Below are 20,830 nucleotides of genomic sequence, written 5' to 3'. Positions count from 1 at the left end.
TACTTCGGCCCTTTCTGCTAGCAGCTTGGCCACTACTTGTGGGATAAGCGGAAGGGGAGGAAATGCGTATAGAAGTCCTGAGGGCCATTTGCTCCTCAGTGCATCCGTCCCCTCCGCCAGTGGTGAGTGGTAATGAGAAAAGAAGCAGGGCAGATGCGTGTTGGTGTGGGTGGCAAAGAGGTCTACTTATGGTTTGCCGAATCTCCTCACAATCTGACTGAAGAGGTCCGGATGCAGCCGCCACTCGGAATGGTCGATTGTCTGTCGGCTCAGCCAATTTGCCTCCTGGTTGTTGGACCCTGATATGTGGTGCGCTCTTATGGATGCTAGGTGGCGTTCCGCCCATCTGCCCAGGGACTCCGCCTCCAGCATGAGACTCCTGGAGTATGTGCCGCCTTGCCTGTTTATGTGGGCCTTTGTTGCTACGTTGTCTGTTAGTAACAGTACATGATGGCCCACCATCTGGGATGCAAAATGACGCAGGGCGAGGCGGGCCGCCCTCAGCTCTAGCCAGTTTATGCTGTGAGCTGCTTCTCTCTGTGTCCACTTGCCCTGAGCGAGCTGGCCCTGGCAGTGTGCCCCCCATCCCTGCAGGCTGGCATCAGTTGTCACAACAAGTCTTTCGGGTTCCTTGAAGAGGCACCCCTTCTGCACCGCCGCTGTTCTCCACCAGGATAGGGAGCGGATCACTTTCGGCGGTAACTTCACACGCGCGGCGAGTTGCTGGCCTTTGCCTCTGCATTGGCAGGAGGAACCACTGTAGTAAGACGTGCCCAGGGAACCACCTTCAGGCATGATATCATGATGCCTAGGAGTTGTGAGAGTTGTATGATCGGCACTGATCTGGACAGCCTGCATAGATGAAGTCTGCTTCGAAGATTTTTCAGCCTGTCTGGGGACAGGAATACCTGGCAAGAGGTGGAGTCTATGATGGGGCCAAGATGTTGGATGCGAGTGGTCGGTTCTAGGTGGCTCTTCTCTCGGTTTACTGAAAAGCCGTGGCGCTGTAGGGTCACCTGAATGTCCCTTCGGGCCTGGTCGTGGCTGGAGGAGTGAATGATAATGTCGTCTAAATAGCATTCTAGACGAATCGGACTGTTCCGGAGGTGGGCTGCCACCACTGCCAGTATCTTCGTGAAGGTCCTGGGCGCAGACGAGAGGCTGAAGGGGAGAGCCCTGTATTGGTAATGCCTCCCGTTGTAGTGGAACCTCAGGAACCTCCTGTGAGCAGCGTGAATGGGGATGTGCAGGTAGGCCTCCCTCAAATCTATTGAAGTGAGCAGGTCTCCCTGCCTTGTGCATTCCAGGATGGAGTGGAGGGACTGCATCTTGAATCATTTGTAGGCCAGATGTTGATTTAGGCACTTTAGATCCAAGATGGCCCTCCACCCTCCTGAGTTCTTCGGGACCAGGAAAAGGATGGAGTAAAACCCCTGTTTTTCCTTATCCTTTCGAATGGGTTCTATGGCCCTTATCTGGAGAAGATGGAGAATCTCCTTCTGCAGGAGGTCCCTTTTTGGGGGGTTCTTGGGAGTCGGGCAACGGACAAATTTCCGTTGGGGGAAGGATAGGAATTCCAACACTAGGCCCCTCCTGATTGTGTTGAGGACCCAGGTGTCTGAGGTAATCTCCTCCCACCTGTCGGCGTATAATTGAAGCCGACCCCCTATGGGAGGGATCCTTTGATGGTCACTTCCCTTTATGGAATTGGCGGGAATTGGCACCGCCACGAAAGGGCTTCCAAAAGGAATGCTGTTGTTGTTGTCTTCCCCTAGACCCGTAAGAGTTTCTGTCCTGGCCCCTATCCCCTGCCTGTGGGTAGGATCTCTGATAGGCAGAAGAGCTGGAAGCCTGGGCGGTCTCCTGCGCTCTAAAGGACTGCTTCCTAAAGGGACCTGAACCTTTATGCTCATTCTTCTTTAGGGTGGCCGGAAGGATTTTTCGTTTGTCTCTCGTTTCGATGACAAACTTGTCCAGAGCGTCCCCAAAAAGCTGTCCCCCTTTGAAGGGGGCGGAAGCTAGCTTCCACTTTGCCTTCATGTCTGCCTACCAGTGGCAGAGCCACAGCAGGCGGCGTGAGGTTACATTGGATGCCAGTGCCCTAGATGCGAACTTGGCCGCATTAAGAGAGTCATCCGCTGAGTATTCAACAGCGGTGATTATCTTGTTAATGTCGTGCTGCCACCGAGATCCCCCAGAAGAGGGCTTAGACCTCAGTTGTCTCAGCCAGAGGAGAGATGCTCTGGTGAAGAAGGAAGCTGAGGTGGATGCCCTGATGGCCCAGGCAGCCGCCTGATGAGTCTTATGACACGCCTTCTCAGATCGTTTGTCCTCAGCTTTGAGACTGTCAAGAAGGTCTGCAGGTAGGTTCGAATTAGAGGTCAGAGAGACCACCGGAACATCCACCTCGGGCAACTTTAGTACATCTTCCATTCTACTTTCCACTGAATAAAGGGATTTGTCCCCTCCACTGGGATTGGTCAGGGTACCTGGCTGAACCCACTGTCTTTGGACCACATCCATGAATAAATCTGGAACTGGGATTAATTGTTGTGGTGTAGGAGCCGTTTCTTTGAACAGGCCCTCTTTGTGATCCTTAGTGGAGGATGGTGGAACGGTCGCATTCTTAGGAGTGGAACCTAAGTCGGTGGCCGCTTTGGCCTTGTGGAGGATTGATTTGAAACGGGAAGGCTTGAACAACCCCGTGAAAGCCGGTTTATCAGGAGGAAGGTCTTCGTCCTCTGATAATTCAAACTCATCAATCTCTCCCTCCTCCCAGTCTGACTCCTCTGTGGCAACTGAGGTGCCAGGAGAGGGAGGGGCTTGGTCCCCTGTCTGTGCTATGGCCGGTCTAGGCTTGGGAGCGCCAGTTATTTTGGTCTCCTTCTGCTTGATGCCCTTGGCTATGCCCTAGGAGATGGCTTTTGCAATCACCTCCCTCATCTCAGCCAACAGGGCTGGACCTTTGTCCTCCTTGGGGCGGAATGTCGACGGCACATGCCGCTGCTTCCACCCCCCAGAGTTGATCCCCTCCTCCGCTGGGAGGATACCCTGGAATGGTTCCAGCTCTTCCCTGACAGACGAGCTGGGGGAATCGGGGTAACCCTAGGATGCATCGGGGGAAGACTCCCTCAAGATTTCCCCTACTGACATGGGTGACCTGGTCCCCTGAGGAGAAATAGGCTCCCGCTCTCCCCTCTGGGCTGAGGGAGGGCCTGGTAAGGCCTCCTCATGGCCAGGGGACCTGTCCAATCTATGGGGCTGTGGTGTCTCATTTTTATGGGTCCCCTCCTTGTGTTTATCCATGCCCCCTGAGGGCCTGGGAGAGGACTTCTAGAGGTGCCCTTTCTTCCTTTACCCCCTTTGGGGGGGTCCAATCTGCTTCGTTTGGAGGAGGGCCCTGCCTGCATCTCCTGTGCCCTCAAACCTTCGTCTGCCATACTGGTCTGCAGGCCTGGATAGGGAGAGATGTGATGGCTGTGGAGCGCTTGTGGCAATCTGCTTGGGCGAGCCTGCCGGCTAGAAAACGCCCACGGATGTTGCAGTGGGGCAAGGGATGCCTGCAGGACAGATCCCTTCCGTGGCCACCCTGAAGGAGTTCGAGTAGGGAGGATATGCGGGCTTTGCCGGCGCCCTGGACAAGGCCTCGCTTTCTGGCGGCGGTCTGCTGGTGCTGCTGAGGTCTGAGTGCTGCAGAGCTCCCGATCGCTGCGACGCCACTCGCGAAATGAGCCATTTGGCGCTTTAAAATGGCAGCCGCTGCGCACGCAGCCTTATATTCCCAAAGCGGCTGGCCCTGCAGCGAAAAGCGCACGAACCTCTCCAAAATGGCCACCGCTGTTGCCTGGCAGATTAGAGAGCCGCTGCCGCTGCCGGATTACTCAGGCGCTCCTCACGGCGTCTAACACAGTGGTTGGGGTGCAAGCAGGAAGTCTCCCGCCGCCCCCTTGCTCGCCGGCTGCCGCCGGACAAGCCACTCACCCCCCCGGAGCTCCGCGTACGACCAGCAGGAGACGGTGGGGCCGGCAGACCTCTCAGCCAGCTGTTCCTTGCCCTCGTTATCGGAGTGCTTTGCAGTTCTTGTTTAAATGGTCAATTTTCCTGTGCTTTGTCTTGGGCAGTCCAATTTAACTACCCTAGAACTGAGGAGCTCCCCTGCTACAGTCCTAACGGGCGGACTGAGTTTTTTAAACTGAATAGTATGAGGCAAAGGGAGGCGTGGTCAAGAAAAACTCACTCAGTCCTAGGGCAGTTAGACTGTGTTAACCCATGCTTGGATTCTCCAAGCAGCGCATAGGGGAAATAATTTAACACCCCAAAGCTTGTACATATTTGCCATGCAGTGTCAAAATAGAATTTAGAGAATAGCTCCATCTTTCACCTCCTGGCAAACATCTTATCGTGGAATTTTTAAGGGAATTTTAATCTTATTTGTATTTTAATTAAATATGGTACAGTATATTTTCTACCTCCTCCGTCTATGTCTATGTTTATGTATATGTATTCTATTTTGATATGTATATGGTTTTTAATAATGACTGTACACCGCCCTGAGTCCTGTTTAGGAAAGGGCGCGGTTTATAAATAAAAGTTTGATTTGATTTGATTGATTTGAATTTCATTTATGATTGCTTTTTATTTATTGAGAATTACATTTGATTCAAATATGAAGGCTTCAATAATAATGTGTTTTGTTTGTATTAATACATGGATTTTTTTTTCTATTGTAGTTGCTGAACGATATCAAGAACATAAAGGAAAGGTGCTTTTATCACCAAAAGGTTCTATGTCTCAAGTCCACACAGATTTGATTTCTGCAAAAATAGCATGCATGGAGCTTAGAGAACAGTGTACAGGAATAACAACCTGGAATAATGCCTATGCACTTGCTAGAGGAACAGTATTGCTAAAAAGCACGGAACAACTGTCTGTAGCATATATCAAATCAGGTGTGCTAAGTAATCCAGATATTTCCTAGGTCTGTTTATAGTCATGTATCATATTAAAAAGCAAAAAACAACACCACCAGCCCTAAATCATTTGGGGTTAATAGAAGTCACACTGAATATTTTAAAATGTAACGTTAAGTGTTTTTTATATTCTAAAGGAAAGGAAAGAGAGATTTTTTGCTGAAATAAATACAAATGATAAACCAAAATGAGTGCTTTTAGTAAATAGTAGTAAAATGTGTTTGGATAATTTGCACTGTTTATTCTGTTTTAAAGGTCCGAAGTTTTATGACTTCTAATGTATAAAAAGAAAAAAAATGGTAGTGATAGAGAAAGCAAGTATTTTATTTGCTTGCTGTGGAGCAAATTTCTGGAGGAAAAATAGAAGTTGCTACCTAACTGTTAGCCTCTTTACCTTTGAGTTGATAATGAGAAGATCATTATTCATGTGTTAGTGTGGACTTTATTCATGTGATTCATGTGTTAGTGTGGACTTTTAAACTTAGTACGTTCTGGAATATGTGAACTAAATAGTTATTCTTAAGTATTTATACCTCTGAGTTTTGTTATGCAATTTTCCAGTTAAAATTATGTTTTGTTATGTAATTTTCCAGTTATATTATGAACTGTATATGTGGATAGTATGAAAATAATATAAAAACGTGGAAGGGGCATTGTAACATTGAGAAAAATTGACATAGAAAATGTATATGAAAATGTATATACCGGTAACGAATGGAATATTTATCAAAATATGTCAGTGATATTGTTTGTACAATAAATAAATATGGACACATTTTGAAAGTACTTCATAGAAAAATGATAGAATGCATTAATGTCCATAGATTATTCCAATTATTCTAATTCTTCTGTACTTATTTTTACTGCTGGTAGACAAAGTCCCTCAGTATATCCTTAAGATAACAGAAGACCTTAAGTAGTGCCCTCCTGAATTATACCCCTGGCCAGTGTAATCCAGCAATTTAAATACTGAATGAAGCCCACTAGTCTGTGCCCATCAGATGGACACAGTGCCATCAAAGCTAGTACCCATTTATCCCTATCATAAAAATATTGAATGCTGCTTGATGGAAGTTATTACAGTACTAGCAAATATTCATCTTCTTATTACAATTGTTATTTTCACAGATTGTTCCTTGGGTTACTTTGGAATAAACTGTTCCTCTGTTTGCAATAGATGCTATGGTGATGAATTGTGTAATCCCTATACAGGAGATTGTGATATTTTCCATTCTTGCAGATCTCAAGATTCTCCTGCTGTTTGTGAACAAGGTACCTTAATAAGGCTTTGAAACATGAAAGTGAAAGATCAAAAATGGAAGATAGGAAGCAAAAAGGATTTTCTTTGAATAATACTCCTTACCTTGGATTTAGTGTAGCTTGAACAAAATATAGATATTTTTTTATAAGAAGTTGCAGGTGATATTTCAGATGTAAACGGAATATACAATTAAACAAAATAAATTTGGGAAGAAATTTGAATTGCAGAATTTTTCAAGCATTCCATTATTGGGATGAACTGATTTTAGGAGATGTTTTTGGTGGAATGTTTCATGTAACATACTTGCAATAAATTTATTTATTGTATTTGTATATTATCTTTCAAGGTATTCTGAAAGCTATTGTTATGTAGAAATATCTACATAATAAATATTGGAAAGTATTTAATAGAAGAGAATATTTGTAGCTCAGGGTTAAATTTTGCGGTTCTTGGTGCTATCCGAGCTTGGTGATGATATTACCTAGTTTGGTAATGAAATGTCTGCAAAAAAACCAAGCTCAGAGAACCCTAAGAACCCCCAAAATATTTAAGCTTAAAAGTGATGGTAATGATTATATTATTATCTTCAGCACATATACTTTAAAATTAACTTTTTTACTTTCATTTGTGGTAGCTTTGGACAGTGTATGGTGCCCTCAGTTTTCTGGCTGGAGATACTGGGGAAAAAACTGCTATTATTTTAGTGCCGAGAACGCATCCAATTGGGCATCTGCTCGTAAACAATGTAGAAGATTCAGAAGTACAGACTTGTTATGGATCGACAAGAAAAGTGAAATGGTATTGAAGTATTTTGTGAAAATTTGGAAATTAGTTCAAAGCTGGGATATATTTTTTAAAGTTTGTATGTATATGAATATGTGTGTGTGATTCATTAGATTTTATTGCAAATTACTTTGAAATACATGTATATCAGTATCTATGTAATATTTTCTCCTATCAGTTCACCAAAGTATTTTATAAAATTCTGTATATTTATGGTTTCAGACATTTAGGATCCATAGGTCTCATAGATTCCAAAAATGTTTTGAACATCTTTTTGAAGCCTTTTCTTCATTTTATACCTCTAATCTTTCTACCAGAATAATTTTCTTTTTCTTGGATATAATAATAAGTTTTGGTATATATGATTATTAGCATATATAGGACAAATTAAAGAGCAACCATGTGCCTTCTAAAAAAGAATAAATTTAGTAATTAAAAAAATAGGAATGGCTGATTGACTTATAGTGTTTTGAGGTTTAAGCTCTCTTAAGGGCATCTCATATTATCTCATATTATCTCAAATATAAGGCATTTTATTAAGAGATTCAGTCTACACAAGCATTTGTTCCTCTGATTTTCTATTATACTATATAGTTACATAGTGGCTAGGTATAATTTTCTGAAAAATGAAGGGCGGGGAGGTATTGCATGATATATGATATAATATTGAATCATTTTTTAAATGTATGTGGTCCTGTTAATTAATTATCAGGAATTTGGACTATATATAATATACATTTGTGTGTGTTTTGTTTATTGCACTTAGGGTGATTATAGTTCATGAGCTTTTAAAAACTATTTTGATTAGAAAAAAATTGAGAAATATAGGGTGATTATGAATGGTAGTAAATCCAATTGACAAAGTGAAGACAAATCACCTTTCTGAGTATTTCAGTAAATTTAATTTTCATTTAAGAATATATATGTTATTCAAAAAGTCCTCAGTTTGTGTTGAGCTAGAAAAAAATATTTTAGTCTATTTTACCTCTGCATGGTATATGCTGCCCTCTTGTGTTAGAGATAAATACTTAAAATCACTAAAAGAAAAAAAAAGAATTTTTGAATTATAATACATCTGTATAATCTTTATTTATTTTTATTCTGCCTTTATTTATTTTTTTACAAATAATACAAGGTGGAAAGCCTGGCCTAAATTGTAAGATATGAGGACTCATAAGCAGGTTTTTAATTTATTGATTAAAGTATTTATTAGATTTATAAGATCAATTAAAAACTTATATTTAAAAATAGGAAAAATACAGTATAAATATTTGGAATAGAAAAAAAACAATAAGATAAAGGAGTGACAAAAATAACAATAAGAACAGAATTTACTTAACCCAAACGTATCTCAGTAAATAAGTTCCATTTAAATTTGCAGACAGTAACACTGCAGCTTCCACATATTATGCCGGAAAGGATATTCCTGATCTTGTCTAGAAATGTTTAAGCCTTGGGAGGAAAACATTTTAAAACAATAAAAACAGCAAAACTATTTTTAAAAACTTTAAAAACATTCAAGTCAGCACGCACAAGAGCAAGATTTTGGCCCCATTAGTAATATGGCCAGGAAATGTGGCCCTTAACACATTCAGCATCCCAGACGCAGGAGTGCAGCCAGGTTTTTAGAGCCTTATGAAAGGCTTAAAAGGGTTGGGGCCATTCTGAATTCTGATGAAAGGATGTTCCATAGAGCAGAGTCTACTGCAAAAAAAGTTCAACATCTGGTCTCCACATGCTGATAATCTTCGGCTGACAGGATGCTCATTCTGCTCATCCTGATTATATTATAATTTGATTATAATATTTTCTTCAAAAATTTTATTTTTATTACAAATATAATTATTACAAGATATCCACTAGGGCAAGCCCATTCTACTCATGCCAACAGAGAAGGCTACTTCAGATCCTATCCAGCTATTGGTCCCAGAAGAGCCTTCTCTGTTGCAGTGCCCACTCTTTGGAAGATCTTAACTTATATCTTACCTGCCCCTTCTGTGAGAGCCTGAAGACCTGTCGGCTTGGGAACCAAATGTGGGAGTTCCACACTGAGGTGAATACTGGATTGATAGCAGACTCCACTTCCCCCCTCCCCTCCCAGGCTAACGACTCTGTGCTCGCCACCTGTCCACTTTTTTGGTTATCATAGTGATGTATTGTGCTTGGGTTCCTTTTTTATTGTTTATATTATTGTTCTATTATTTTCCTTCTCATCTGTTGAGACTCCCTTCATTTTCTTCCTTTTTATTATTGTAAGCCGCTTAGAATAGCCCTATGGCAAGATAGGTGGCAAATTAATTAATTTGCATGCCATGGGGTGAGCTCATATCCTCAATCCAGCTCCTGCGAACCTAGCAGTTGAAAAGAATGCAAATGCAAGTAGATAAATAGGTACCACTTTGTTGGGAAGGTAACTACTCAGTGACATCATTCTGGCAACATGACTGCAGAAATGTTTTCAACATACATACATACTCAGTATATGAACAATTGTTTCTAGTAGCGATAGTGTTTGAATTGACTCTTTCTAAGGAATTATTTAAATGAATTTGTTTTAAATCAAATCAATTCTATTTCATAGGCTATTTAATTAGTCCTTTTCTTTTTCATACAATATAGAATTCACATTTGCCATATAAAGTTATGGCAAAGTAAGGTTTAAGTTAAGGTCACATGTAGAATTGTTTGAGTATTTCCCAACATACACTAATTTGTTTTATATATTAACAATTTTGTATTTCATTTAAAATGTAAATGTAGATTCTTAATCTATAGTTTTGGCATTTTCCATTTTTGGAAACATCACAGTAATGTACCAAAAGAAGAAATTCCAAATTTTCATTCTTCTTCTCTATTGCAGATTATTCTAACACAAAAATAAAGTCTTCTTTCTATAAATTTTTGACAGGATTGGATATCACCTGTAGTCTCAGATGAGATTTTTTGGATTGGATTGAATAGTAGGAAGAAAACAGCTATATGGGTTTGGTCAGATGCAAGATCGGCAGCTAAAGAATTACGGTGGTAAAGTTAATTGTCTCTATCTCCACCTGAGATGAAGATCTATTTTTGTGGGGGGGCTGGGGGGGCGAAACATGATTTAGCATTTTCGTGTGTGTTTGTGTGTGTATTCATATTCTTATTTTTTTCACCCATTTCTAACTTGGATAATTTTTAAATCTCCAGTTAATAATATAAACATGAATATTGATGGAGAAAATTACTAGTCTATTCTTAGAACTACACATAAGAGTCAAAAAGCATATAAAGTTTCTCAGCATTTAGGTTAAAGAAACCAAGAGGACATAATAGGCATAAGCTATGTAGAACCTTATCTGAAACAACAAGATGGGATTTGGAATTAGCAAAAGAAATAACATTTGTGAATATATAGTTCATCCATTTTTCTTTTACCTAAAGAAATGTTTGTATTTATGATATACGTATGAATTCTAAGAATTCTAATGCTATTTTTTTTATTTGCCCAAAAATGTCTGTTTTAGATACAAAGATTTACAAAACTTACATGAAGATTGGTTTTCTAATACTATAGACTTACACTAATGTTTTTGTTTGTATTCTAGTGGTTTCCATTTTTTCGTTCTCGTTGATATTTCTTTTTTAAAATTATTATCTTGTTATTTCTCTGTTTCTCAGAAACCAATAATCCGAAATAAAAATACACAATGAAATATTTCTTTGGTTTTTCTTTTTCATCCAGGTTAAAATTGGAAGGGAATTCTTCTGGAAGATGTATAGGTTTTTATCCTGGTAATAACACAGCCCTAAAGATACAATGTTCTGAAGACCATAAGTGGATTTGTAAGAGAAAGGAAAGTAAGTAGAGTATTGGAGCTCTGAATATGACAAAGATACATTCAGGTTATAATTTTTCATTTGTATTATGCATGATATTAGTTATAAATATATTACTGTATCTTTCTTTCTCCCAAGTTGGTGGAGACAGCGGTCATGCATGGGTTAACTCAGTCAGTAACCAATAGAACTGAGTCTACCAAAGTGATGTCATCGCCTCTGAGGAGCATGCTCCTGCTTTTTTAGACTCAGTTTGATTGGAACTGGCTGTGCTAATCGCTTTCTCCTCAAATAATTCTGAATAATTGACTATTTTAATTCGATTTAATTGGTTTTTCTCAAAACGACTATCAAAATTACTTCATCTAAATTGAATTCGGATTAAGCTTTGGCTGAAGCTCGAAACTAGCTCTCAATAGCCTCTGGAGGCTGGAGAGTATTGCCTCGCCTCAGCGAGGCTTGCCTTGTATTGCTTTTGGGCTTTTAAGGCTTCCTGGAGAAGCAGCCTTGTCTGGCAATAGCTGGGGGAGGCTTTGCTAGCTGTTTTCTCCTCAGCAAGGGAACCCCAGGCCTCTGCCTTGCTGCCTGCTCTGTTGCCTGCTGCCGCCAGGAGCCTCCGAAAGCTGCAGGGAGCTCATAAAAGCCGTGTGAAGCCACCTCGCAGCTGGAAATTGTCACTGTTGCCACCGTGCCTCGCCATAGACGCTCCGGCCACTGCTGTCCTTCCGAGGCTTTGCCCTTGGCCCCACAGCCTTGCCGCAGGGCCTTCAGTGCCCACATTTGCATCGTGGCCTCGGCTACCTCGTGGCGCCGGCCCATAGGCTCTTTAGCCGCAGCGGCTGTTAAGTCGGCAAGAACGCAGGCAGAGACCGTGGGGTAGAATCAACAAAGTTTATTCACAAAACAAGCAGCTGTCAAATACAGGAGAGAAAGGCTGCCTGACAGCTATTTATATGAAAGCTGTCAGGCAGCACAGCCAGTCAAAGAAGGGAGAATTACCCGCGTTTTAGCCAGGCCGCGTCTTAGCCAATCAGACGCGACCTGGCTGTTGCTACCACTGTAACTGTTGCTGGCTGACTAGGGGAAACTCCCTGACGTCATTTGCCAGGATACTACACACCTTCCCCCCCAGTGAGGGCGCATGTGCGGACGTAGCACATGCGTACTCACGTAAGTAAGCTGGGCGGCGCCGGACCAGCCCAGAACGCCTCAGTGGAGCTGGAGTCGTCGGCGGGGAAGGAGGTGCCCGTGGAAGCTCCTCCCGCAAGGGAGTGGAGCTCCGGGCGCCATTTTGAAGGCCTGCTGCAGATGGTGGACTCTCCGCAACAGGTAGGCAGGGCCGAGGCGGCGCGGCCGAAGGCGGGCTTGAGACAGGCCATGGAGAACTAGTCTCTGAGAAAGGTTGGCCTGACTCGGGGAAGGCCAAAGGTGAAAGGAAACCGGGAGGAACCCGCCCACTGAGGTGGAGGTCCTCCAACAAGGGCGGCCGGAAGGCGGCGTCCAGTGGAACCAGGTCCCCGGGCTGGGGAGTAGTATACGGCCATGGTGGAAGGGCACCATAGGACGGCTCGGCTGCAGGTGGCGGTGGAGTGATGCCGGCGGCCGACCTCGCAGGGGCGTCGTTGGTCCCGGACAACTGGCGGCGCCTCAGTTGATCCAGGTGGCGCCGCCATTCGGTCCCATCAGGTAGCTGGACCCTGTAAGAACAGGGACCGGTTATGGCGGCAATGGTGGCTGGCACCCACCTGGCATCCCCCGAGAACGCCTGCGCCCAAACCAAGTCCCCCACCAAGAAGTTTCGGGAAGGGGGCCCTAGGTTGCCAGGCTGTTCCTTGGAATAGAGCGGGTGCAGCCTATCCAAGGTGGTCCGCAGGCGCCGGCCCATCAGCAGCTCGGCTGGAGACCTTCCGGACAGGGGGCAAGGCGTGGCATGCTGTACCAATAGGTAAGCAGCCACCCTTGAAGGCCAGTCGCCGTCCTCCATCCTGCCTAACGCCTCCTTGGCCGAGCGGACCGCCCGTTCCGCCCGACCATTGCTGGCAGGATGGTAAGGCGCGACTGGCGCGTGGCGGATGCCCTGGGAGGCCAGGAAAACCTGGAATGCGGTGGACGCAAACTGAGGACCATTGTCAGAGACGACGTCCGGCAAGCCGTGAGTGGCGAAAAGCCTAGTCAACGCTCTGACGGTGGCCTCTGCCGTGGTGGACCTCATGAGGATGAGTTCCACCCAGCGAGAGTAAGCATCCACCACAACCAGGAAAACCTGACCTCGAAAAGGCCCCGCGAAGTCTAAATGCAATCGGGACCAGGGCCCCTGGGGCAGTTCCCATTCCCTGGCCGCGGCAGCCGGAGGCGCCGGCCGGGAACGTTGACAGGGGGACCAGCCGGCCACCCAGGATGTGATCTCATCGTCCATCCGGGGCCACCAGACATAGCTGCGAGCGAGAGCTTTCATTCGCACTATGCCTGGGTGGCCCTCGTGGAGACGAGACAGCACCTGGTGGTGAAGGCTGGGTGGAATCACCACCCTGTCACCCCACAGGAGGCACCCACTGTGGATTGACAGCTCCAGCTGTCTGGCCTTGAAAGGGCGGAGGTCTTCAGACACCGCCCCATCAGGCCAGCCCCTCAGGACCCACATGATGACCTGCGAAAGGGCTGGGTCTGCTCTGGACTGGGCAGCCACCTCCTCCGAGGAGATGGGCAGGGCCAGGTCAACTATCGCCAGGACCGACAGGCATGGCACCGTCGGGGGATCGGTGACAGGGAGGGGGCAACGGCTGAGGGCATCAGCGTGCCCTAAGTGCTTTCCTGGCCGTAGACAAGAGAATAGCTGTACGCAGCTAGAAATTCTGTCCACCTGGTCATCCGTGGGGACAGAATGGGAGGGGTCGGCCTGTCACCGGCCAGAAGCCCAAGGAGAGGCTTGTGGTCGGTGAACAGAGTAAAGTGCCGCCCGTATAAGTAATCGTGGAACCTTTTGATCCCAGACACTGCAGCCAGAGCCTCCTTGTCAATCTGGCTGTAATTGCGTTCCGCAGAAGTCAGTGTCCGGGAATAGAAGGCAATGGGGGCCTCCGAGCCATTGGGCAGGACATGGCTCAGGACCGCCCCCAAACCCACGGGGGAGGCGTCACAAGCTAGAGTCAGAGGCAGCCTGTCACTATACTGAACTAGAACTGCCTCTGACGTCAGGAGCTCTTTGACAGCCGCGAACGCATGCGCCTCGCGGCTGCCCCAGCACCAGGCCGCCGATCGGTCGAGCAACCGATGCAGCGGCTCAGCTAGTGACGCCTTATGAGGGAGAAATGGCGCGTAAAAGTTAAGCAAGCCGAGGAACGCCTGCAGCTCCGTTTTGGAGGCAGGCGTGGGGGCGTTCCGAATGGCTGCTACTTTGGAGGGGGTGGGGTGAATTCCCTGGGCGTCAATGGTGAAACCCAGGAAATCCACCCTATGCACAGCAAACGAGCATTTGCTGCGCTTCAATTTTAAGCCCGCGCCCCTGAAACGGTCGAGGACCTTCTGGAGTATTTCGATGAGGCCTGATCGGCTGCTCGCAGTGATCAGGACATCGTCGAAATATGGAACTACGCCAGGGAGCCCATGGAGCAGACGCTCCATGAGGCTCTGGAAGATCCCCGGTGCAACGGATACGCCGAATTGTAAGCGGCGGCAACGGAAGGCTCCTCGGTGGGTGACGATGGTTTGCGCGGCTGACGCCTCGTCATCCACCGGGAGCTGCTGGTAGGCCTGCGCCATATCCAGTTTCGCAAAGATGCAGCCCTGTCCTAAAGAGTGGAGCAGGTGCTGCACTACCGGAACTGGATAGGGGTTCGCCTGGAGGGCAAGGTTAATGGTTGCCTTAAAGTCCGCGCAGAGGCGTATGGAGCCGTCCGCTTTGACAGGGATCACTAATGGGGTCTCCCATCTAGAGTAATCGACCGGCTCCAATACCCCCTGCGTGATGAGCTTATCCAGCTCGGCATCAACATTGGCCCTCAAGTCGAAAGGCACCCTACGGGCCTTCAGCCTAATCGGGGCAACCTGGGGGTCAAGGTTAAGGGAGATGGGGGTGCCCTTGTACGCTCCCAGCTGCCCATCAAAAATGTCGGCATATTGTGCCAGGACATTGGCCACGTCAGGAGGCGTGGCCAAAACCTGCCGTACCCCATGGACAGAAAGGCCCAAGGCAGGAAACCAATCGAGGCCCAACAGGGCTGGCAAAGGCTTTTCTACAATCAGCAAAGGCAGACACCCAGAAAAGTCCCCATACTCCACCCGCACCAGGTAACAGCCCAGGGTGGGAATTAAAGTCCCCTGGTAGTCCCGTAGGGCAGAGTCCGGGGAGGAGAGCTGTGTCTTGGAGATGCCCGGGCAGAGGCGAGAGAACTCTGCCCAGGAGAGGAGTGATCGGGAAGAGCCCGAGTCCACTTCCATGGTACAAGGGGAGCCCTCTATCAGGAGCGACGCCTTGATGCGATCAGCACCTGCGGCCGCGAGGACAGCCGACTCTGCAGGGATGGTTTGTTGGTCGGCGCCAACAGCAAAACACCCATCGCGCGGCTTCAGCTGCTGTTGGCTCTGCTGGGCTGCTGGCCTCGCTGCGCTGGTTGCTGGTGCCGGAGCGTTGTCTTCGCGTTGAGAAAGAGGCAGGGGAGCCCGGCAGACTTGGGCTAGATGGCCCTTCTTCAGGCAGCGGCGGCATACGGCAGCCTTGAACGGGCAAGGCGAGCGGTCGTGATTACCGCCGCAGCCCAGGCAGGCGACAGGAACTTCACGGGCAAGTGGAGGTGCTCGCCGCCTGGCAGGCTGACCGATGCGGGCCACCACGCCTTCCTCTGGGTAGCTGACTGGCAGAGGGACCAGTTCATCTACCAGGCAGGTGCAGCCTGGTGGCGGTGGCAGGTGAAACATCTCCGCCATCGATTCATCGGACAGCTCTGCGGCTCTGGCTTGCTCGATGGCCCCCTCGAAGGTGATGTCCGCCTGGGAAAGGAGACGCCACCGGAGGCGCAGGTCCTTCACTCCGCACACAAACTGCTCCGTTAGTGCCGAGTCGATATTGGAGAACTCGCACTGCATGGCAGATGTGCGGAGTGACTGGAGGAACTGGCTTATCGATTCCTCCGGTTTCTGGACGCAATGCCTGAAGGCGTAGCGCCTCGCAATCCAGGACGGCGTAGGGGCATAGTGGTGCTGTAGCCTCCCGGTCAGAGTTGCCCAGTCGAGCGTGTGGACCGGCCATGGAGCCGCCAGAGCTCGGGCAGCGCCAAACATCAGGGGACCGCAACAGCTTAAGAAGAAGCTGCATTTCTCGTCTTCGGGAATGTTCCTCTTGCTGTTAGCGATGAGGAAACATTTGAAGCGCTCGAGGAACGCTTCCCACGTCTCTCCGGTGCTCCCGAACGGTGCGAATGGAGGCAGGGATGCCATCTCTTCGCCTCAGGGTGTCGCGGAGAAAGTGGGGAAAAAAAACGAAGCAAAAAAAATTGCCTAAGCCGGTTCTGCCGAAAACAAGAGACGCGTGGTAGGTCAGCGGCGGCTGAATCCCACCTTCGTCGCCAGTGTTAAGTCGGCAAGAACGCAGGCAGAGACCGTGGGGTAGAATCAACAAAGTTTATTCACAAAACAAGCAGCTGTCAAATACAGGAGAGAAATCGCGGCTGAGGCTGCCTGACAGCTATTTATATGAAAGCTGTCAGGCAGCACAGCCAGTCAAAGAAGAGAGAATTACCCGCGTTTTAGCCAGGCCGCGTCTTAGCCAATCAGACGCGACCTGGCTGTTGCTACCGCTGTAACTGTTGCTGGCTGACTAGGGGAAACTCCCTGACGTCATTTGCCAGGATACTACAGCGGCCATTTTGTTTGGGCACAAAAATTGTCCGGTGGCGATTTTGAAGAGCAAGAAACTGTGAGTACTGGCTATGGCCTCCTCTCCTATCCCTGGGCCTCAACTGCCTCCAGTCTCCGTGAATCCAGCCCCCATCACCGAGCCCCCTGCTCCTAGGGTCCTCAGGCGCAGGCCTGCTCCAGAGGAGACCATTGAGCCCCCTCCCAAGGATCCAAGACCTAACCAGGGGGGCATGGAGGATCCTCCCTCTTGTGAGGAGGACAGGGCCCCGCAGGCCCCGGCTAAGAAGGCCAGATCCAAGACTAAGCACACTGAGCCTCGCATTTTTCGGGCCCAGAGGCCTGTCCATTCAAGCCCTCCTCCTGACTTATCATCTGATTTGGAAGATGACATCTCCCCTGCTGCCTCAATCCTGCAGCCCGAGGATGCTAGGGGCACAGAGGCTTTGGCCAACAGTGGGGATGTTTCGGATTGTGGCAGGAGCATTACCCCTGATGAGGATCCCCTCTACCAGAAAGATATTTCTCTCCCCCCCCAGTCACCATTCTTACTCGCCAGGCATGGCTGACATGATCTCTGAGGCCATTGAGCTGGCCTTAAACACAGGTCTTCTAATCGCTCTGCTTTTCGCAGGTCTGCTTCTTCCTCTAGCTCCAGGCGCAGGGATGGTGATCTCTTGGCTTATTCATTGAACAACCTACCCAGCACCTCCAACCAACAGTCGGTCTTCAGGGGAGAGGATCGCCCAGCAAGAGACTCAGATCTATTGGAGGATGAGGGTCTTCCCCCCGATCCACCTCCCTTTGTCAGTTTGTTTAAACCTGCTGTTTTTCGCTCTCTCCTTTTTAAGTCCAGAAAGATGGCAGGCATTCCTTCTCCTAAGACAACTCAGACTACAGAAGCAGACAAGGCTGACACCACCAATCCGCTCTTCACCCAGCCTACAGTGGAGGTGATCCCATCACCACGCTTCTTCATAGAAGTTGTCCAGAAGCAATGGGCATCTCCAGGTATTGCGCCCCTTCCCAATGCCTCGGATAAGTGCCTGTACAATGTCTCTCCTGACCTCGCCAAGGCTTTGGAGGTACCATCTATTGATTCACCTATAATTGCTCTTTTCTCTCCCAACGCGGCCTCAGCAGCTCCTGAGGAAACTCTGCGACCTGATGACAAGAGAATAGAACAAATTCTGGTCAAAGGCCACCAGGCCTCAGCTTGGTCTGTTAGAGTGGGCACCTCCGCTTGCTTCCTTTAGTCGCTCTGCTATCCTGTGGCGGAGACAACTTCAAGCTCGCCTTCCAGCCAGGGAGTCTAGGGCTCACAGGGACATTAACAAAATTAAGGCGGCCCTAGAATACACAGCAGATGTCTCCTTGGTTCGCGTCCAAAGTAATTGCATCTTCCATCTCTACCCGCCGGCTTCTCTGGCTAAAACAGTGGCAGGCAGAAGCACGGGCCAAGTGGAGGCTTCCTTCCTCTCCTTATTCTTCATCACTTCTCTTTGGTCCTCCATTAGAGTCCCTTCTGGTAGAGTCCAAGGATAAAAGGAAGGTCCTTCAACCGGCCACTAAAAAGCAGGAAGGTCGGAGCCAATCCTTTTACCGCAGGCAGCCCTTTCGTGGGCAGGACGGTGGTGCTTCCACCTCCCATCCGCAGCAACAGGCCCCACCCAGACAGACCCTCTCCTTCTCCAATAGATCAGGCAGGAACAACCTCCAAACCTGAGGGCTGATAATCTTTCAGAGACAGTAATCAATACCATCCAAGCCTCCCGCCGCCCAGCTACCAATAGGATCTACGAATTTACATGGCAGACTTTTGTAGCTTGGTGCCAGGCCCGAGGGGTAGATCCTCTGAAGGCTTCAGTATCCCGACTTCTGGACTTTCTGCAACAGGTTCTTGATAAGGGACTTTCCCTGAACACCTTACGGCGGCAGGTGTCGGCTCTCTCTTCTGTTCTATCTCTTCACCTTGATGAACCCCTCTCATTACATCCTCACATCCGCAGATTAATTAAAGGGGCATCCAATCTCTGCCCTCCTGTCATTCACTGTTTTCCCTTGTGGCATCTGACCAAAGTCTTGGACTTCCTTACTGACCTGCCCTTTGAACCTCTCTGTACATCTCCTCACACTTAAGACGGCATTTCTGGTGGCAATAACATCGGCACGGAGGGTTTCAGAGCTGGCAGCCCTTTCTATCCGATCGGACTTGTGTGTGTTTCACCCAGACCGAGTGGTACTTTACACCAATCCAACCTTTGTCCCGAAAGTGAACTCAGCTTTCCATCCCTCGCTAGAACTCACTCTTCCAAATTTTTGTCCTGCTCCGTCTCAGAGGCTGGAGCACAAATGGCACAAACTAGATGTCAGGTGGGCTCTGAAAATCTACATCGCCAAGAGGGCAGTCTTCAGATGCACCGAAGCCCTCTTCGTATCCTTCCACCCTACCAACAAGGGGCTGAAAGCTTCTCCATCCATGATTGGATGATGGATCAGGTCAGCCATTGCTCAAGCTTACAGCACGCACCATCTCACTCCTCCACCTAACATTATGGCTCACTCCATGCGAAGTGCGGCTACGTCAGCGGCGTGGGTGCGGCAGACCTCGGAGGAAATCTGCAAGGCAGCTACCTGGTCTACTCCTAATTCGTTTATACGACATTATAAGGTGGACAGATATGCATCGGCAGATGCAGCCTTCGGAAGGCGAGTCCTCCAACACGTTCTTCCTTCTTCCAGCTCCTAGGCCAGTCTCATGCCCTCCCAGGGACACGCCAGCTTTGGTACGTCCCATGTATGACCACTGTCTTCACCAACTTGGGAGAATGGGGCATTGGTTCTTATCTGATACGCCCCTTCTCCTGGCAGGTGGCGACAGCGGTCATCCCCACCCTTAGGGTCCTGGCCTACCTTGCAGGGAGGATCTGGGAGCATGTTGTGTAGTCACCAAAAGGAAAGCGATTGTTCACAGCACAGCAGTCTACTTATCTCCTTCGTCAAGAAAGGTGGGAGCATGCTCCTCAGAGACGATGACATCACTTTGGTAGACTCAGTTCTATTGGTCACTGACTGAGTTAACCCATGCATGACCGCTGTCTCCACCTGCCGGAGAAGGGGCGTATTAGTTAAGAACCAACGCCCCATTTTCTCTTCCAGTTAATGTTCTTTATGCATGATGTGGCACAACAATATGTGTGCATCCTTCCTTATGTTTATAAAGCAATGAGTGTGTGTGTGTGTTCGTGTGTGTGTGTGTGCATTTTTGGAGATTTTTCGTAAACTTACATAAAATGTTTAACTTTAAATTACAGCAAATGTATGGTTACAAATTAATCATCTCAAAATGCTTTGTATTCTTAATGTAGGTTTTTCTATTTAAAATTATACATAGACAAAATCTATAGGAGCAAACAAAAAAATTATGAGAAAAATAATCTAGCTATTATAAATAATAAATGCAAGACATTTGAAAACCCACTCAAACATTTTTTTGCTTTTCCCCATTAGGGGTAGATCTTTTTGATCTCTACACTGATAAGTTTCTGTCAGGACCATTAGACCCAAAGATTTATACAACTCTTTCCACTGCTGTAGTAGACTGCTTAAGTGATCCCAACTGCACAGGGATAGTGCAAGATAGCCGATTCTTTAGAAGAACAAGAGGTATAGATGAAATTACTCTATCTGATGAAAATGTATTCACATATAAAAAACGAGGTATGTTTATTTGTCTGAAATCAAAAACAGAAATATGCATAGAAATTTATTACCATTCTAAAAGTATTTGCAAATGTGAATCTTAAGGAATCATTTATTTTCTTTTGGCATGCAAGAAAAATGACTGCTCTGTTCTCATTTACTTTTATTTTTTATAAAGTTAAATTCTAAAATGTATTTCTAGATTATTCTCTTTATTTTTTTATAATTTGATAAAATCTATTATTAATATTAATATTGATATTAATATTAATATTAATATTAATATTAATATTAATATTAATAATAATAATAATAATAATAATAATAATAATAATAATAATAATAATAATAATAATAATAATAATAATAATAATAATAATAATAATAATAATAATAATAATAATAATAATAAAAAATATTTATTTCTTAGCCGCACCCTCTCCCGAAG

At 46.8% G+C, this 20,830-nt stretch overlaps 1 protein-coding gene across 1 annotated transcript in view; it reads left to right on the top strand.

Annotated features, from left to right (window-relative positions):
• LOC309398197 (macrophage mannose receptor 1-like) overlaps nt 1–20,830 on the top strand; it is a gene marked incomplete at its 3' end in the record, with an annotated part of 55,066 nt that overhangs the window by 21,895 nt on the left and 12,341 nt on the right. Inside the window, exons 5-10 of the mRNA XM_081964854.1 lie at nt 4,731–4,949; nt 6,099–6,242; nt 6,866–7,029; nt 9,923–10,038; nt 10,736–10,851; nt 20,191–20,346. Coding sequence (XP_081820980.1) covers nt 4,731–4,949; nt 6,099–6,242; nt 6,866–7,029; nt 9,923–10,038; nt 10,736–10,851; nt 20,191–20,346 — 915 coding nt within the window. The remainder of the gene's footprint in view (nt 1–4,730; nt 4,950–6,098; nt 6,243–6,865; nt 7,030–9,922; nt 10,039–10,735; nt 10,852–20,190; nt 20,347–20,830) is intronic.

This window comes from Natrix helvetica, assembly GCF_964273705.1.
Source record: "Natrix helvetica genome assembly, chromosome: 1".
NCBI lineage: Eukaryota > Metazoa > Chordata > Lepidosauria > Squamata > Natricidae > Natrix > Natrix helvetica.
This window is presented reverse-complemented; position numbering and strand designations above follow the sequence as displayed.